This window comes from Mesoplodon mirus, assembly GCF_964341445.2.
Source record: "Mesoplodon mirus genome assembly, chromosome: X".
NCBI classification, from domain to species: domain Eukaryota; kingdom Metazoa; phylum Chordata; class Mammalia; order Artiodactyla; family Ziphiidae; genus Mesoplodon; species Mesoplodon mirus.
Window position 1 is genome coordinate 140,184,901 of NC_138981.1, and position 19,371 is coordinate 140,204,271.

The 19,371-nt window shown below is 37.6% G+C and overlaps 1 protein-coding gene across 5 annotated transcripts in view; it reads right to left on the bottom strand.

The window, feature by feature from the left end:
* Window positions 1-6,360: 6,360 nt before the first annotated feature.
* TMLHE (trimethyllysine hydroxylase, epsilon) overlaps window positions 6,361-19,371 on the bottom strand; it is a 63,566-nt gene continuing 50,555 nt past the window's right edge. For 4 of the 5 annotated variants that reach the window (XM_082610648.1, XM_082610647.1, XM_082610646.1 and 1 more), the window contains 2 exons: window positions 9,742-9,880; window positions 6,362-9,057 (listed from right to left, as the gene is read on the bottom strand). In XM_082610648.1, coding sequence (XP_082466774.1) covers window positions 8,926-9,057; window positions 9,742-9,880 — 271 coding nt within the window. In that variant the 3' untranslated portion in view covers window positions 6,362-8,925. Of the gene's footprint in view, window positions 9,058-9,741; window positions 9,881-19,371 lie in introns of all 5 variants that reach the window. The other variant, XM_082610649.1, reaches the window with a different exon arrangement.

Genomic DNA, 19,371 nt, shown 5'->3' on the forward strand with positions numbered 1-19,371 from the left:
TATAAGCCTAGGATACTACCTATATCAATGAGTTCACCTGATGAAAAGATACTTTTAAGCATATATTTAGGATTTTATAAAGGCTCAGAGATGAGGTGGAACAAACACTTGACAAGGAGTAGTTACAGGACACATGAACTTCAAGAGGTCACTCAAGCTCTCCATTTTATAATCTATAAAATATACTTAAAGTTGTGATTGTCTAGAAAATCAAATGGATTATTGTATGTAAAGGTGTTATATAAAATGTAATTTAGGGTGGCAGGAGTTACTATGTTCCAATTGTTGGCACTTTAGAATCTATCTATATTCAAAGGCAAACCAGCAAAAATACTAACCTTATGTGGTACAGTGGATTATTCATTTGTGGATTGTCAGGTGTTAAATACTGCCTATTAAATGTCCTTTTAAAATAATTCATTTGTTTAACATCTCCAGATGCTGGGTATTGGGGATATAGAAATGAATAAGACAGCCCCTGCTCCCAAGGAGTTCACAAATTAGTCAGGGGAAACTGGCTCTTAAACAGAATACGGGGGAAGCATAAAGTGCTAATGTGCAAAGGACTGAGGTCAGGGAGAAGGCGAAATAATAAAGAACATTAATAACTAAAACATACAGGGTAAAAAGAGGTGAGGCTACGATTGAACTTTGTAGGATGACTAAAAGTTTGCTAGGCACACTGGATGGTGGGAACATGGCATTCAAGGAAAAGGAAAAAGCATGTGAAAAGGCACAGAGGCAGGGGCAGGCATGGCACATTGGGGGAACTGCAAATAATTATATATAAGATAATGTGTACAATAGTGTGCAGTTTTTTTGTTTTTTTGTTTTTTTTTGAGGTACGCGGGCCTCTCACTGTTGTGGCCTCTCCCGTTGTGGAGCACAGGCTCCGGACGCACAGGCTCAGTGGCCATGGCTCACGGGCCCAGCCGCTCCGCGGCATGTGGGATCTTCCTGGACTGGGGCACGAACCCGTATCCCCTGCATCGGCAGGCGGACTCTCAACCACTGCACCACCAGGGAAGCTCATAGTGTGCAGTTTTTAAGGGCCACTCTAGGTTCAGTATGGAGATTCAATGAGGAACAAGGACAAGAGTGAAGGCAGAAACATGTTAGAAAGAATATTTTTAAACCTTTTAGAAATGTTTAGCTAATATATATATATATATAAATACATTTTAATCTGTAAACTTGTATTGATATTGACAAATTGCCCACAAAATTTACTCCCATAAGATAGACATACACCAAAGAGTGTATGAATTCCCACTTCTCCACATCTTGACAATGCATACTAAAAAAAATACTAAGGGAATCTACCCCAAATATGCTTCTCACCTTCCCTCCTATAAGTCTGAATTCTTTCTATATCTTGAAAGTGTGAAGCACAATTTCTTTTTAAGTCCAGCTCACAATAATTGCAAGAAGTGTGTGTTTATTTCTGCATGTTTTCTTTTTAAAAAATATTTCAGACATACAAGAGTGTAGATGATAATATAACAAGTAACAATCTACTTACCACCAAGTTTTAGCTCTAAAGCATCACAACGATAGTTGAAGCCCTTGTGCATTCTTCCTTGATCTCATGGCCCTTTATTCCTCCAGTCCTTATTCCCCAGACGTCATCATCACCTGAATTTGTAATTTATCATCCACACAAAGATTTTTATTCTTTTGTTACATATTCATGGATTGCATAAAAATATCAGAGTGCTGTTCTGCCTTTTAAAAAACTTCATATAATTGGTAATATATTGTACATATCTTTGTGCAGGTTGCAGTGTTCACTTAATCTTATGTTTGGGGAATATGTCCACTTGGGTAATCATGATGATGCAAATTGTTATCAGTTGTGGCAGGATGATGTTCATTAGGAAGTCAAGACATTGGGATGTCAAGTAGCATTTACTACCTGTGCAGTGATTAGAAAGATGGTGAAGTCACTAGGCTTCTTATGTATCTAGAGATGTGCTGTTAAATAGGGTAGCTATTTGGCCACATGTGGCTTTTTATATTTAAATGCAAATTGAATGAATTTGAAAAATCAGTTTCTCAGTTCCACTAGCCATATTTCAAGTGCTCAAAAGCCACATGTGACTAAGGGCTACCATATAGGACAGCACAAATAAGAAAACTCTCCATCATCACATAAAGTTTCTATTATATACCAAATGGTGGGATTTCTATTATATCCCAACTTAACTCATTTGTTTCACTCCTACAAAAGACGGATGGGTCCTGGAAAATGACAGCAGATCATCACAGATTTAATTCAGTGGCAACATCAATTGCAGCTGAGATTTCAGATGCGTTGTGAGTTCTGGAGCAAATCGACAACCCACAAAGTTTCTTTTCTCCAGTTCCCCACGATAAGTAAAATCAGAATAAGTTTGCATTTACAAGGAGTATTAATTTTACTGTCCATCCCTCAGGGCAATGTCAGATCCCTTGTTCTTTGTTGTGAGTTGTGAGATATATATATATATATATATATATATATATATGAAATGTCTGCCATAAGGAGGGAGACTAAACTCTGTGGAAATTCTATGGAAAGTCAGGATATTACTTCTTAAGTGAGAGCAAGTTGTTGCACCTCACACTACTTATGATTAAGAAAGAGGCACAATAATTGGTGTGTCTCTTTGGATTTTGAAGACTGTGTACATTGATTTTGTATCCTGCTACTTTACCAAATTCATTGATTAGCTCTAGTAGCTTTCTGGTGGCACCTTTAGGATTCTCTATGTATAGTATTATGTCATCTGCCAACAGTGAGACTTTTACTTCTTCTTTTGCGATTTGGATTCATTTCTTTTCCCAGAATCCTCTAATCTCTCCCTCTTCTCTGACTAGCTCCTTTCCCTTCAGTAAGAAACATACTCAGGTCCACTCTCCCTTTCTGAAAATAAATATCCTCAACTGGATGGGTCTCCTCCTTCTCATCTTCCTCACAATGTCAAACTATGTGCTTCACTGTACAGTAATCCAGCTGGGCCCTCTTTGGGGACACTTCAGTATCAATATCCTTAGATATTTTTCTCTTTCGTTGGTCAGATGGCCCACAGAATACTCCTTCAGCTGCCAGAATTTTAGGGTCAGAGTGGGAGAAGACTGAGGGTTTATAGCTTTCAGGGTGCATACCTCCACTTAAGCCCTCTGTTTTCAATATGAGACTCCAACTGTTGGCTATGTTTGGGAACTCCCAGTCCAGATTGTCTCTGCTTTACCCTCTCCAGAGAATAACACTTCAGCCTTCTGTCAGGGCAGGGAAGGGCCGGACACTCAGTGCAGGCAGGCATCGACTACAGAAAGGGATTTTGAAAAGAATCTACTTCTTACTTTTCAAAAACCCTCATTAGTTTGGTACCCACTCCCCCTTCACCTCCCCTTCCAGAGTTACCTGTTTCAACCTTTGAAGATTCTGGTGAGGAGCGAAGGGGGGTTAGTAAATCAGGTTGTTTTATGGCTTTTCCCACTAAGGGCTTAGAATTCCTAGTTTGTGGACTTCTTAGTTGTCTCTTTTCCTGCTCTCCTAATCTTTTCAAATATCGTTTTATCGTAGTTTCAGTGGGATTTTGGAAGGTGGTGAAGTTAGATGTGGAAGTATCATTGTAGGCATGGATGTCTCCCTGCCTGCCTCATTCACCCTACACATCTTTGTTATCAAGCCACACTCCCTAAAACACTCCAGACTCAGCTTTTCTCATCAGGCTCTCTGATCTCTTCTATGACCTTTCTGCTCTTTCAGCTCTCAGCCCTTGGACAACCTACCCCAAACCAACTTCCTATCCATAAAGGCCATGCTTGATGTTCAGATGTCTTGCCAGTAGTTCTGCAATTCACGACCTGTCTACTCTCTCTGACCCTTAGCATTCCACATACTTTTCTAGCTCTGACTCCCATAACTTTGCTCTTTCTAAGTAGAATGCTGATTTCTATCAAACTCACAGGCTAACCCTGGTCTCTGCTATTTGTTCAAATAATGATATCGGTGACAATGATAAACTACTAAGTACTGAGTGTTTATTATGCACTGCTCACTATGGTAGACACTTTATACATGTGACCTCATTTCATTCTTTACCACACGTTTATCAGATAGATGTCATTCTTTACCCCACTTTGCAGGTTAAGAAACAGAGGCTCAAGGAGAGAAAGTGGCTTCCTAAAATTCGCCAGGCTAGTAAGAGACAGAGGTGGAATTCAAGCCAAGGTTTGTTCAAGTCCATGCTCTTCCTACAACAATATGCTGCCTCAGTCAAGGTATCAGAGAGGGAGTTAGAAAGCAGAAGGTGAGAGGACACTGAGTACCTGAATTGGAGGGAGTTAACCACCATCAATGGGGCAAAGGGTAGACCATAGATAATGATGGGGCTAATAGAGAAAAGCCTTCACTGACTTCAAAGGTTTGCATAGCATTGACCCTTGTGATCTTCACTTGTGCACACGATAAATTACCATGCTTATCCACCCACATAGAAAGTAAGTTAGAACACCACTATTAATCAATATAATACACACATACATGGCTTAAGACAATGTATCACAATTGTAAGAGATGTTTGATTAGTTTTTTCGAGAAAGGAAGCTTGGATTCCGTTAATCAAGCTAAGACTTTATACTGTTTAATAGTCTGGCACAAAACCAGACATGATAGCGATAAGCCTGATCCATCAAGAAAGTGTGCAGTCATATTTTGCAAACTCAATTTAGGGAATCAGGGAAGAATAATATCAATATGGAAAAGATTTCCATTCAAGATGTTACAGTAAGTTCATGCTGTGGCTAGCCTTGTGCTCCAAACACACAGCAATGATGGCAAAATATAAAAAGGTAAAATAAAAAAGGAATGGTCAACATACACACAAAAAGGATAATTGTCTCTGTGCTGAAGCAGCAGGTTTTTGCTGCACTGGAAGCAAACAATGGTGTCTAAAAGTTAAGCTCCTGCAGTATATAATGGTCCAAAAGGACTATGAGCAAGATGGAAGCTCACTGCTTAAAGCCAAGAACCAAGATGGAATTATCCACAAACCCACCAACTCCTGAATGTAAATCAGGAAAAAAAAGAGCTACTACCAAGTCTCCCAGCATCTTTGGTTCTGGTGAGCTGCAATCTTGAAGAGGTGAGGACACAGACACAGGGCTGACCTCACAACTAGGAGCTGAGCCAAGCCATCAGCTGGCTCTGTGAGTGGATCTCCAATATGCCCAAGAGCTGGGGCAGTGATGTGAATAGGTCCTGTAAGGTGCTTTTTTTTTTTTTTTTTTTTTTTTTTTTTGCTGTACGCGGGACTCTCACTGTTGCGGCCTCTCCTGTTGCAGAGCACAGGCTCCGGACGCGCAGGCTCAGCGGCCATGGCTCACGGGCCCAGCTGCTCCGTGGCAGGTGGGATCTTCCCGGACTGGGGCACGAACCCGTGTCCCCTGCATCGGCAGGCGGACTCTCAACCACTGAGCCACCAGGGAAGCCCTATAAGGTGCTTTTGATCTTAACAACTGACTGGTATTTCGCAAGATTGTGGTAAGAAGGAAATATGCTGAATAGGTTGATTGATTTCCTTCTATCATCAAGGTTCCACCTTTGAAAGAGGCAAAATTAGAGAAAGTGAAGAACAGTTTTTAGAAAGTTGAGGGGGGGGTGTTTGTGGATGTTTGCAGAGTATTTGAAAAACAAATGTAGATATTCTCATGGTTCTTTTAAGATTTTTTGGGAAAGACTGTGAAAGTGGAGATGATTATCCATGATTGGTCAGCTAGACTGAGTAAGTATGGGAAAGGGGGGTAGGAATTAACATTTATTGAGCAATATGGCAAATTTCTTTAAAGCACTGTCTCTGTGGCCAGACTGTGAAGGTTCTAATCCAAACTCTGACACTTATTTAGCTATGTGATCTTGGGTAAGCCACTTAATCTCTCATTGTCTGTATTTGTTTATTTCTAAAATGGGGATAGGGTTGCTGTGGGGATTAAAAGAACTTAGAACTGTGTCTGGCACATAGCAAGCACTATGTAAGAGTTAGCTATTATTATTGGTCATTATTATGTGCCGCAAACATCTTAGTTAATAATCAGAAATTTGTCACAAAACCCTGTAAGGTAGGTATTTTCCTTACTGTACTCATATAAGAAAACTGAAGTGATGAGAGGCCAAACAAAATTACAGAATGGCACAGCCTTTAGATGCTACTTAATCCAAGGCCTTCATTTTAAATTGAAGAAGAGAAAACTGAAGAGCAAAATGCAGCTAGCTGCAAGAAGGTAGGACCAACAGTCATGATTTGCGTGGAACTTTCCCAGTTTTAAAACTGTAAGTTCCGCAGCCCAGGAAACCCCTCTCAGTTTGCGCACACTTGAATGCTTTGTCTCTCTAGATGAAGGTGAACAAAATTCAGCGCCAGTTAACTGCCAAACACAAAAAGACATACAGAGAATGTGATATTTTCTGGTGAGTTTGTTTGAAAAGAATTCATTAATTTATTCTCATTACAACAATTCCGTATTATGATATGATTATGTTAGGTGCTATAACACCATATTAGGTGCTGTGCTCTTGACTCTCTACTGATCCCATCCCACTATAGCAAAAGGTAAAAGTGACTCTACAGTGAGATTGGTTGACACACACCCATGCTTACATTTTCAGGGACACCAGAAAGAGATGTGAAAAAGAAATCTCTCACATAGAAAGTTGTCAGTGGCCATGATCAACACTCAAATAATTCCTTTTCCTCTTTCTTCCTCCGAGGAGAGTACACTGTAGAAAAGTATTGATTGAAAATTTAGGAACATGAGGATGAAATAATTAATGAATCAAGGTCCCAGGGAAGAGAGAAGGTAAAGGGAGTCCTTCAGTAAGGGAGAAGATTGATCTGTGTCCTTATCTCTCCAGGGCCATGAATATGTTCTTTCCTTGTCATAAAGCAAGCCTGACCTCAGTTATAGTGGAATTTTCAAGGCTAATTTAGGCAAAACTTCAAAAAAGGTAAATATCCTGATGAAGACTAAGGAATGGTAACATATTTTAAGTGTACATAATAGTACAGAGGAAAGTCAGTATGTTAAAATGTTGTTACTTTTCTATTCTAATTGCTAAAGGGTATACTTTTTAAGACGTGAACTTAATTATCAATCCTTTGACCTAAGAGGAAAACACATTTCATGGAAGACCCCGAAAGATTCCTATATAGTACAATTAAAATGCAGAAATATTTGAGAACATATTTTGGAGCACTGGATGGGTCAATAAAATAATGTATAAAGTATTAAATGTGAACTAGGAACTTCCTGAAAACATCAGATTACGCTCTATTCTCTGTCAGAATACTGACTTTTCTTTGATTTGTGACTCCTAGCCTCACTAATAATGATTTTTTCCTCTTGTGCACATCCTAGCCTGGACTGTCTTTCATCATTTTATAGCAGTCAATGTGGTTATTGTACAGCTTCGCTTTCAATGAAAGCCAAGGGAAAATAAACCTCACACCTATCTCTCTGTCTTTATCTCTGTCTCTCTTCCCCCCCCCTCCACATATAAAGGAAAGCCATTAAAAAAATAAAAGAAACAAGGTATTATACTTAACCCAGTCAAATCTTGGCAATTAACATGTATAATATTTTAAGATAGGGGAAAAAAAGGAAAAAAAAAAGATTAGCAGAAATGGAGGAAAACAGATTGTATCCTAAATTCCATCAAAAGCCAAAATGCAAGTTTGGATAGTAATCTCCAGTTCTTTGGAGGCACATTATCGATTGTGATGAATTCCCTGAACAATCTTAGAGACTAACCCTCTGTACCCTCTGTTGTGTTTTGTGTGTATGCACACATGCACGTGCATGTGTGTGTGAATTACTATATGGAACCTCAGAAACGTCTAAAAACTTTCTGCAATTCTCTCTCACAGAATTACCAAACTGATGGGTTTGTTTCACAGGAGCTATTGTGACTTCTTCGTTTTATTCCTCAAGAGATGACTTAGATAGAGATAACCCTTCTCACAAGATAAAACACTCTGTATTCAGTTCCCACCTTATCACTGAGCTTGTAATATGAAGCAATTCCTACAATATCTATAGCTCTAGGAGACCACAGAGAAAAATTTAGGGTTCCAGTTAAACTCTTTAATCCATAGGCCTATGTAAAGGACTGTCCCAAGGTATCCTGTAGCACACTGGTTCTCAAAGTGTGGTCTAAAGACACCTTTAGAGCAGTCCATGAGATCCATTTAGTGGGTTTGTGTACTAAAAACAATTTTTAATAACATTAAGATGATATTGCCTTTTTCACTCGAATTATCTGATGAATGTACAGAAGACTTTTCCAGAAGCTACATGACATGTGGTGATGTCATCTCTCTGATAGCTGATGGATGTGTGCTTTTTTGTCCTTAAATTTTAAACATTTCTAAGTTTTAATATCTAATACAATTAGTAGCAATAGATACGACGCATATCCAAGCACTCCTTGGGGTCCTCAATAACTTTTAAGAGTGATTAGGTGTCTTAAGACCAAAAATGTTGCAAATCTCTGCCCTATTAAGACTTTGTTATTCCTAGAATGCATTTCTTTTTAACAGATCCTGTTGAAACAAATTTTTACCTAGTGACTATTATTGTTTCTCTATCAATGTGGTGATTATATTTCTGAAGCAGATTGACCACAATTACATCAAAAGGTCCAAAAACCAAATGAGTCCATGTTATAACTTGGGGAAGAAAGCTACCATACTAGATGGCTGACACTGGCTATCTCAGAAGCCTCTCTCCAAGGTTTTCCCTATTAGAGAAAGGGGAGGTTTTTGTTTTGTGTGATGAGGTAAGGAGACAATTTGAAGTCAGTATTGACACAATAGTATTCTGCTGATATGAATTCTGGTAGCCAGGTTGTCAGGTGTGTTCATAATACCAATGCTGCCCATTTTAAGCCTGAAGACCCAAGAGACGAGCAGTGTTTAATACATCATCCCTTGTTAAATAGCAGCCACAGAGTTGTCGGTAGCCAGTGAAGGATTCCCTGCCATGTAGGACACGCCAGTTGTCTATAAATAGGACCTGTGAATGGGAAAAAAAGAGAGAAAAAAACACTCAGAACAAGGGCAGACCAAAGGAACCCTAAATCAGAAGAGATCATTTAAAATAAAAGCTTCAGGTTGTTCTCTGGTTACATTCAATGAGGTGTTTTTCTCTTGAGATTAAACAAACATTTGGAAACTAGGATGTACATAGCTCTGTAGTAGGCTAAATGGAAGTAACAAAGGTAACAGCAGGTTACAGGCCCTGAACTTTGAGGAGCTTTTATTCCTTGATTAATTATTCTCTTATCAAAGCAAACCAGATCATTGGTTTCATTTTTTTCCTTCTCTTTAATTGTTATTATATGTGTTATCAAAGAGTTAAGCTATTTCATTATGTCTTATGCTAAGCTAGAGATATTCTTTATCCAGAGTAAATATCAAGAGCAAAAAAAAAAAAAAAGGAATCATAAAGCCAGAAGGACCCTTAGCCCATAGGGACTATCTAGTTCAACCCCCTCATCATACAAATAGAGTCACTGAGTCAGTGGGGAGAGCCTGCTTCTAGGTCATTTAGTGAGTGAGTGGTAGGACCAGGGCCAACACCCAGGACTCTTTTCTCTTTTTCCTTTGCAAGATTTTGACTCACATATTCAATAAGTACTCATTCTTCACTGCTTCAGTATAACAAGCTTACTTGACATCTTTCGAGTTTGGCACCCACCCTGCCAGGCTTTAATTTGACCCAAAACTCATTCTCAGGTTTCCTCAACTCTATTGTTAGAGTCCGGTGTGCTGTATACCAACGATGGACAACATCATAAGGTACGGTATTGATGACAGCCCGGTCATAGTTGTTGTACCTAAGGTGAAATTGTGAGAAAGAAAGATCTCCTCAAACACATGTTAAAGACATCTGTTGCTTATTTAGCAATTTTATATAAGCTTTCCCTATACTTATTACTTGTCCCATGATGAGGTAACAATAATAATGTTCTCTCATGACTATAGGATTTTAGAGAAGAGCTCCACAGCCTGTTGACCATATTTTGTTTTCTTTCGGAAAATCTGAGGATAGGGGATAGAAGAAAGTTTCAGCTGGTTTCTACCATCTTAGAATATTATGTTTTATCTAAAGAACATTCCCTTGGCCAAATTTCATAGAAACATTGGGGAAAGATCTGAGCTTTCTCCTCACCAAGCTGAGGTTGGCAAGAGTTTGTACTAACAAAGCTTTCTTTTTAATAGGATGACTTACAACTTTTCAGGTGTTTTCCTTCATGGGAGAAATCCTAGCTACAGCCTAGTAGAGAGTTTACCCAGGAATCTTCATTGATTCATTCATTCAACCCTAACATTTACATGAGCACTTGCTATGTGCTAGGTGGTGTGTCAGGCATTAAAGATATAATGGTGAACACAGCAGACATGATCCCAGCCTTTGGGGATTTTACATTCTATTGAGAAAGATAGATGATGAACAAGTAACAAATACATAACTAGTTACAGATGTTATGTAGAAAAAAATAGTGTTAAATGATAAAAAAAATATTGGGAAGTCTATTTCAGAAGGATTGTTGAGAGAAGGACTTTTTGTTTTTTTTTAAAGAAGTGACATTTGAGCTGGTACTTGTATGATAAGAAACCAGCAATGTGACAAGCTGAGAGAAGCGTGTTCCAGGCAGAGAACAGCAAGTACAAAGTCTTAGGGTGGAAAGTAGTTTTATGTTTGCAGACAAGTGAGAAGGCCATGTGGCTGGAGCTGAGTAACCACGGGGAATAATGGTAAGAAAGGGAAGTGGAGGAGGGTAGCCATGGGCCAGATCATGTATAGCTCTGTAGGCTACGGTAAGGACTTTGGATTTTATTCTAAGTACTGTGGGAAGCCACTGAAAAAGCTTTGCTAAGGTATTGGATTTCTTTTTTACCTAAGGCAAATTAATTATTTTACTGAAGTACACTATATATACAGAAAAGTACACAAATCATAAGCTTGATGAATTTTCATGATGTGAACACATCCATTTCACTAGCACCCAGGTCAATACATAGATAATTACCTGAACCCCAGAACATTCCCTGTCCCCCTTTCCCATATTGTCTCTCCCCTCACCCAAGGATAACTACCATCATGACTTCTGTCAGCAAAGATTAGTTTTGCTTATTTATAAAACTTTACATAAATGGAATACTACAGTATGTACTCTTTTGTGCCTGGCTTCTTTCATTTAACCTTATATTTAGGAGATTTATCATCATTGTGCTATATGGCAATAGTTCATTCATCCTTCATGTTGAATAGAATTTTATTGTGGGACTATACCACCACAATTTATTCATCCATTCTGTTGATGGACATTTGAGTCATTTCTGGTTTGTAACTATTACAAATAGTGCTGGAGGTTCTGGTCCATGATGGAAATATAGGAGGCTCCTGAACTCACCTCCTCCCATGGACACAGCAAATCTACAGGTACACAGGGAACAATTCTCTATGAAGAAATCTAGAAACTAACTGAGCAACTCCTACACATTGGGTAAATGAGAATGTATAAGAAGGAATGAGAAAATCTTGCCATGGCCCTACCCCTGATTCAGTGACATATAAACATATAATCATGTAGAAACTCACAACTCCCAGCTTCTCCCTGAGGATTGAAGGGTTTAAACCCAACATCTAGTGTCCCAACTTTTAAGACTTCCACCTGAGGGATGGGTCCCCAAAACACATAGCTTTGAAAGACAATGGGGCTTGCAATCATGAGACCAAACAGACTATACCAAACAAAGAAACACTTCGTAATAGGTTTGTGAGGACTTATTGTGGCTATCCGCCCCCCCAGGCCTACCACAGAGACAGCAGACATAAACACTCATATCCCAAACTATCCCTAAAAGAGGTCTATTTGAATACCTTAAAAGCTGCTGCCTGAGGGTCAGGCTTCTAATTTAGCACACATCTATGGACAGACTGTGATCCTCCCTGGAGATGGGAAAGGCCAGTGGGCACCATCTTCACATTCTTCCTCTGGCCCACTCCAGGTCACCAGTGTCTCCCTGGAATGAGCTTGTATACATGTTTGGTAACCTGGTTTTTGTGACTGCTGCACAGGGGACACCCCCTTTGATCACATGGCTCTGGTAGCCAGTGGGGTTTGAGTTACAGAATCCACAGGACTGTAGCAAACAAAGAAACACTTCTTAACTGGCTATCTCTTCATGGCTTAGTGCAAAGAGCCCAAGCAGAAGCCCTCAGCTCCCAGTCTTTCCCTGAAAGAGGTCTACTTGTATACTTTAAAAACTGCTGTCTGAGGCTTCCAATCAGCCTGCATCTGGGCTGACTGAGATCCTTCCCTTTGGGACACTGACAGGTCTTGACATACCCTCGACTACTGCGAGCCACTGAGAACAAAGAAGTCACCTTAGACGATCACAAAGGTTTGAGAGACAATCAAGAGGTAGAGCTGGACTGAACAATAAGGTTCATCTCCTACATGAGACCACTCTGTCAAAACTGAGAGAAGTGTGAAAAACCACAGAGAATCAAGGAAAATGAAGAAACAGAGGAATATGTTATAAACAAAAGAACAGATAAAACTCCAGAAACAGACCTTAATGAAACTGAGATTAAATGATTTATCTGATAAAGAGTTCAAAATAATGGTCAAAAGATTCACACCAGGTTAAGAGAAAAATGCATGACAAAGTGAGAATTTAAACAAAAAGACAGAAAATATTTTTTAAAAATGTACCAAACAGAAAGCACAGAGTTGAACTCTGGGCCATTTGGGTTCACAGTTAATAGCTGGGTGTTAAGTGACCTTTAACAGATTCTGATTTTAATAACAAAATTTGATATACTTACATATTTCATTTAGTGTAGGATGTCAATGTTTACAAAACAGACATATTGTATGTAGTATTACAAATATGCTGCCTATTAAACTGTTACTTTCTCAACAACAACAAAAAAGAAAGCGCAGAGTTGAAAAATATAGTAACTGAACTGAAAAGGTCAATAGATGGATTAAATAGCAGAATAGATAAAGTGGAAGAAAGGAACAGTGAACTCCAAGACAGGAAATTGGAATTATCCAATCAGAGGAGAAAAAAAAAAAAGAATGAAAAAGAGTGAAGATAGCTTTAGGGAATTATGGGACTCAATCAAGCAGACCAATATTTGCATTATAGGGGTCCCAGAATGAGAAGAGAGAAAGGGTCAGAAAGCTTATTAAAAAAATAATAATAATGGCTGAAATCTTCCCTAATCTAGAGAAAGAAACAGACATCCAAATCTAGGAATCCCAGGGATTACCAAGAAGATAAATCCAGAGACCTGCACTGAGACACAATATAACTAAAATGCCAAAAGTTAAAGACAAAGAGAGAATCTTAAAAGAAGTAAGAGAAAAACAACTTGTTACATACAAGGGAACCCTCATAAAACTATCAGCAGATTTTTCATCAGAAACTTTTCAGGCCAGAAGGGAGTGACATGACATACTCAAAGTGCTGAAAAAAAAATCCTCCAATCAAGAATACTCTACCCAGCAAAACTGTCAGCTAGAATTGAAGGAGAGATCAAGAGTTTTCCAGACATGCAAAAGTTAAAGGAGTTCATCACTACTAGACTGGTCTTACAAAAAATGTTAAAGGGACTTCTACAATATAAGCTGAAAAGAAAAGGTGCTAATTAGGAACAACAAAACATAAGAAAGTATAAATCTCACTGGTAAAGGTAAATACATAATTAAATTCAGAATACTCTAATGTTGTAATGGTGGTGGGTAATCACTTATAAATTCAGTATGAAGGTTAAAAGACAAAAGTAGTAAAAAGGACTATAACTACAATAATTTGTTAATGGTTACACAAGGTAAAAAGATGTAAACTGTGATGTCAAAAACATAAGACACAGGGGAGAAAGTAAAAATACAGAGCTTTAGTATGTGTTTGAACTTAAGTGTTAGCTTAAAATAGACTGTTATAAATATAAGATGTTTTAGATAAACCTCATGGTAACCACAAAGGAAAACCTATAATAGATACATGAGACAAGGGAAAATAAATCTAAGCATAACACCTACAGAAAATCATCAAACAACAAAGGAAGAGACAAAGAGAAGAAGAAAGGAACAAAGGATTACAAAATAGCCAGAAAACAAATAACAAAATGGCAATAATAAGACTGTATCTATGACTAATTATTTTATTAATATATATATATTTATTTATTTTATTTTTGGCTGTGTTGGATCTTAGTTGCGGCATGTGGGATCTTTGTTGTGGCAGACGGGATCTTTTGCTGCAGTGTGCGGGCTTCTCTCTAGTTGTGGTGTGCGGGTTTTCTCTCTCTAGTTGTGGTGCATAGGCTCCAGAGAGCGTGGACTCTGTAGTTGTGGCATGTGGGCATTTACTTGCCCCGTGGCATGTGGAATCTTAGTTCCCTGACCAGGGATTGAACCGGTGTCCCCTGCATTGGAAGGTGGATTTTTTACCAGTGGACCACCAGGGAAGTCCCTATCACTAATTACTTTAAATGAAATGGACTAAATTTTCCAATCAAAAGACATAGAGTGGCTGGAATGGATTGAAAAATAAGACCCATCTATATTGCTGCCTACAAGATACTCATTTCAGCTTCAAGGACACACACAGACTGAAAGTAAAGGGATGAAAAAAGATGTTCCATGCAAATGGAAACCAAAAGAAAACAAAGGTAGATAAACTTATATCAGACAAAATAGACTTTAAGCCAAAGACTAATTAGAGACAAAGAAGATTATAATTTAATGATAATGAGGTCAATCCAAAAAGAGGATATAAGATTTGTAAATATTTATGCACTGAATTTAATAGCACCTAAATACATAAAGCAAACATTAACAGACATAAAATGAGAAATTGACAATAACATAATAACAGTAGGGAAGTTTATCATCACCATACTTACTTCAATGGACAGATCATCCAGACAGAAAATCAATAAGGAAACAGTGGCCTTAAATGATACATTAGACCAAATGGACTTTATATATATATAAAAGCATAATAAGCAGCATAATACACATTTTTTTCCAAGTGCATATGGAACATTTTCCAAGACAGATCACATGCTAGGCCACAAAACAGGTCTCAACAAATTTAAGAGGATAGAAATTATATCAAACTACTTTTCCCAATTACAATGGTATGAATCTAGAAATCAATTACAAGGAGAAAACTAGAAAGTTCACAAATATGTGAAGATTAAACAACATGTTACTGAACAACCAATGGGTCAAAGAAGAAATCAAAAGAGAAATAAAAAATATCTTAAGACAAATGAAAATGGAAATATAACACACCAAAACTTATGGGATGCAGCAAAAGCAGCTCTAAGAGGGAAGTTCATGGCAATAAACACCTACAGTAAGAAATAAGAAAGATCTCAAATAAACAATGTAACATTACATCTCATGGAATAAAGCCCAAAGTTAGTAGAAGGAAGAAAATAACAAAGATCAGAGCAGAAATAAATGAAATAGAGATGAATAAGACAACAGAAAAGATCAATGAAACTAAAAGCTCTTTTTTTTAAAGCAGATACACAAAATAGACAAGACCTATAACTAGATTTACCAAGAAAAAAGAGGACTCAAATAAAATTATAAATGAAAGGGGAGATATTACAACTGATAGCACAGAAATACAAATGACAATAAGAGACTACAATGAATAATTATACATCAACAACTTGGGCAACCTAGAAGAAATGGATAAAAATTCCTAGAAACATACAACCAACCAAGACTGAATCATGAAGAAATAGAAAATCTGAACAGACCAATTACTAGTAAGGAGATTAAATCAGTAATAAAAAACCTCCCAACAAAGAAAAGTCTATGACCTGATGGCTTCACTGGTGAATTCCACCAAATATTTAAAGACAAATTAATACCAGTCCTCAAAATCTTCCAAAAATTTGAAGAGGAGGAACACTTCCAAACTCATTTAATGAGGCCATCATTACCCTGATGCCAAAACCAATAAGGACACTACAAGAAAATAAAACTATAGGCCAATATAATGGATGAATATAGAAGCAAATATCTACAAAATATATTAGCAAAGCAAATTCAACAGTCCATTAAAAAGATCATACACCATGATCAAATGGGATTCATTCCAGGGATGCAAGAATGGTTCAACATCTATAAATTAATATGATATACCATATTAACAAAATGAAGGCTAAAAATCATGATCATCTCGATAAATGCAGAAAAAGCATTTGACAAAATCCAACATCCATTCATGATAATAACTCTTAACAAAGTGAGTATAGAGGGAATATACCTAGACATAATAAAGGCCAGATATGACAAACCTACAACCAACATCATACTCAACTCTGGAAAGCTGAAAGCATTTCCTCTAAGATCGGGAACAAGACAAGGATGCCCACTCTCACCGCTTTCATTTAACATAGTACTAGAAGTCCTAGGCACAGAAATCAGACAAGAAAAAGAAATAAGAGGAATGCAAATTGAAAAGGAAGAAGTAAAGCTGTCTATATTTCCAGACTATGTGATATTATATATAGAAACTTTAAAGACTACACCAAAAAACTGTTAGAATTAATAAACAAATTAAACTGCAAAATATAAAATCAACATGCAGAAATCAGTTTCATTTCTATGCCCTAACAACAAACTATCAGAAAGGGAAATTAAGATAACAATCCCATTTACAATTGTATCAGAAAGAATAAAATATCTAGGAATAAATCTAACCAAGGAGGTGAAAGATCTGTATACTGAAACCTATAAGACAGTGATGAAAGAAATTGAAGATGACACAAATAAATGGAAAGATATTCCATGCTTATGGAATAAATTGTTAACATGTTCATAATACCCAAAGCAATCTACAGATCCAATGTAATCCCTATCAGGATTCCAATGGCATTTTCCAGAAAAATAGAAAAAGCAATTTTAAAATTTGTGTGGAACTACAAAAGACCCAGAATAGCGAAAACATCTTGAGAAAGAGGAACAAAGCTGGAGGCATCAAACTTTCTGATTTCAAACTATATTACAAAGCAATCATATCAAAACAGTATGGTACTCACATAAAACCACACACATAGACCCATGGAACAGAATTGAGAGTCCAGAAATAAGCCCATGCATATAATGGTCAACTAATATTTGACAAGGGAAGCAAGAATCCTCAATGCGGAAAGAAGTTTCTTCAATAAATGGTGTTGGGAAAGCTGGACAGCCACATGCAAAACAACTGAACTGGTCTCCTATCTTACACCATACATAAATATCAATTCCGAATGGATTAAAGACTTGAATGTAAGACCTGACACCATAAATCTCCTATAAGAAAATATAGGGTGTATGCTCCTTCACATTGGTTTTGGTGATGATTTTTTGTTTTGACAAATAAAGCAAAGGTGACAAAATAAAAAATAAAGAAATGAGACTACCTCAAACTAAAAAACTTCCCCACAGCACAGGAAATCATCAACAAAATGAAAATGCCACTTACAGAATAGGAGAAAATATTTGCAAATCATATATCTGATAAGGGGTTAATATGCAAAATATATATAGAACTCATACAACTCGATGGCAAAAAACACCAAAAAACAAACCCTTAAAAAGTGGGAAGAGGACTTGAATAGACATTTTTTCCAAAGACATATAAACGGACAACAGGTACATGAAAATGTGCTCAACATCAGTAATCATCAGAGAAATGCAAATCATAACCACAATGAGATATATCCTCACACCTATCAGAATGGCTATTATCAAAAAGACAAGAGATAACAATTGTTGGTGAGGATGTGGAAAAAAGGAAACCCTTGTACACTGTTGGTGGGAATGCAAATTGGTGTAGCTACTATCGAAAACAGTATGGAGGTCCCTCAAAAACTGAAGAATAGAACTACCATGTGATCCAGAAATTCCACTTTTGGTCATATATCTGAAGGAAGTGAAATCACTATCTCAAAGAGATATCTGCACCCCCATGTTAAATGTAGCATTATTTCTGATAGCCAAGACATGGAAATAACCTATGTAACCATGACAGATGAATGGATAAAGAAGATGTGGTAATACACACAGACACACAGACACACACACACACACACTGGAACATTACTCAGCCATAAAAAGAATGAAATATTGCCATCTGTGACAACATGGATGGACCTTGAGGGTATTACGCTAAGTGAAATAAGTCAGACAGAGAAAGACAAATACGGTATGATTCCACTTATATGTGGAATAAAAAAACTGAACTCATAGAAACTGAGAACAGATTGGTGGTTGCCAGAGATGGGGTTGTGGGGTGGGTGAAATGGGTGAAGATGCTCAAAAGGTACAAACTCCCAGTTAAAAGATAAGGCCTAATGTACACTATGGTGACTAATTAGTTAATAATACTGCATTGTATATTTGAAAGTTGCTAATAGAGTAGATCTTAAAAGTTCTCATCACAAGAAATAAAAAAACCTGTAACTAAGTGGTAATAGACGTTAACTATTGTGGTAATCATTTCACAACATGTACATATATCAATCAACACATTATGCTATATACCTTAATCTAATACCAATGCTTTATGTCAATTATAGTTCAATAAAACTGGAAAAAGAAAACAAATAGTGCTGATATGAACATTCTATTACTTGTCTTTTGGTGAATATATATATATATCTTCATCTATGTTTGATATAATTTTAAGAATGGAATTGCTGGGTTATAGGGTATGTATATGCTCAGCTTTAATAGATACTGCCACAGCTATTCTTTTTTTTTTTTTTTTTTTGCGGTACGCGGGCCTCTCACTGTTGTGGCCTCTCCCGTTGCGGAGCACAGGCTCCGGACGCGCAGGCTCAGCAGCCATGGCTCACGGGCCCAGCTGCTCCACGGCATGTGGGATCTTCCCGGACCAGGGCACGAACCCGTGTCCCCCACATCGGCAGGTGGACTCTCAGCCACTGCGCCACCAGGAAAGCCCCAAAGCTATTCTTTCAAAAGAGAAAAAAACATTTAATGGTACCTTTTTTGGACATCATACAGTATTCATTAGTGTTAGATAGTACATGGCACAATCTGAGCCAATACCCTTAGTTTTCTCACATACAAAAATGAGCATAACAACATCTGCTTAGCTGGCCTCATAGAGCTATTGTGAAAATCAAATGAAAGAATGCATATAATAGTCCTTCATCCCAGGCTTCAAGGAGCCATGCACACAGGGAAAAATGGGTGAGGAAGCATAGTTTTCACCAGGGTCTTGACACTCACTGTCACTTCCAGAAGCCCTCAGTGCTGTTTTAGGCACTTGA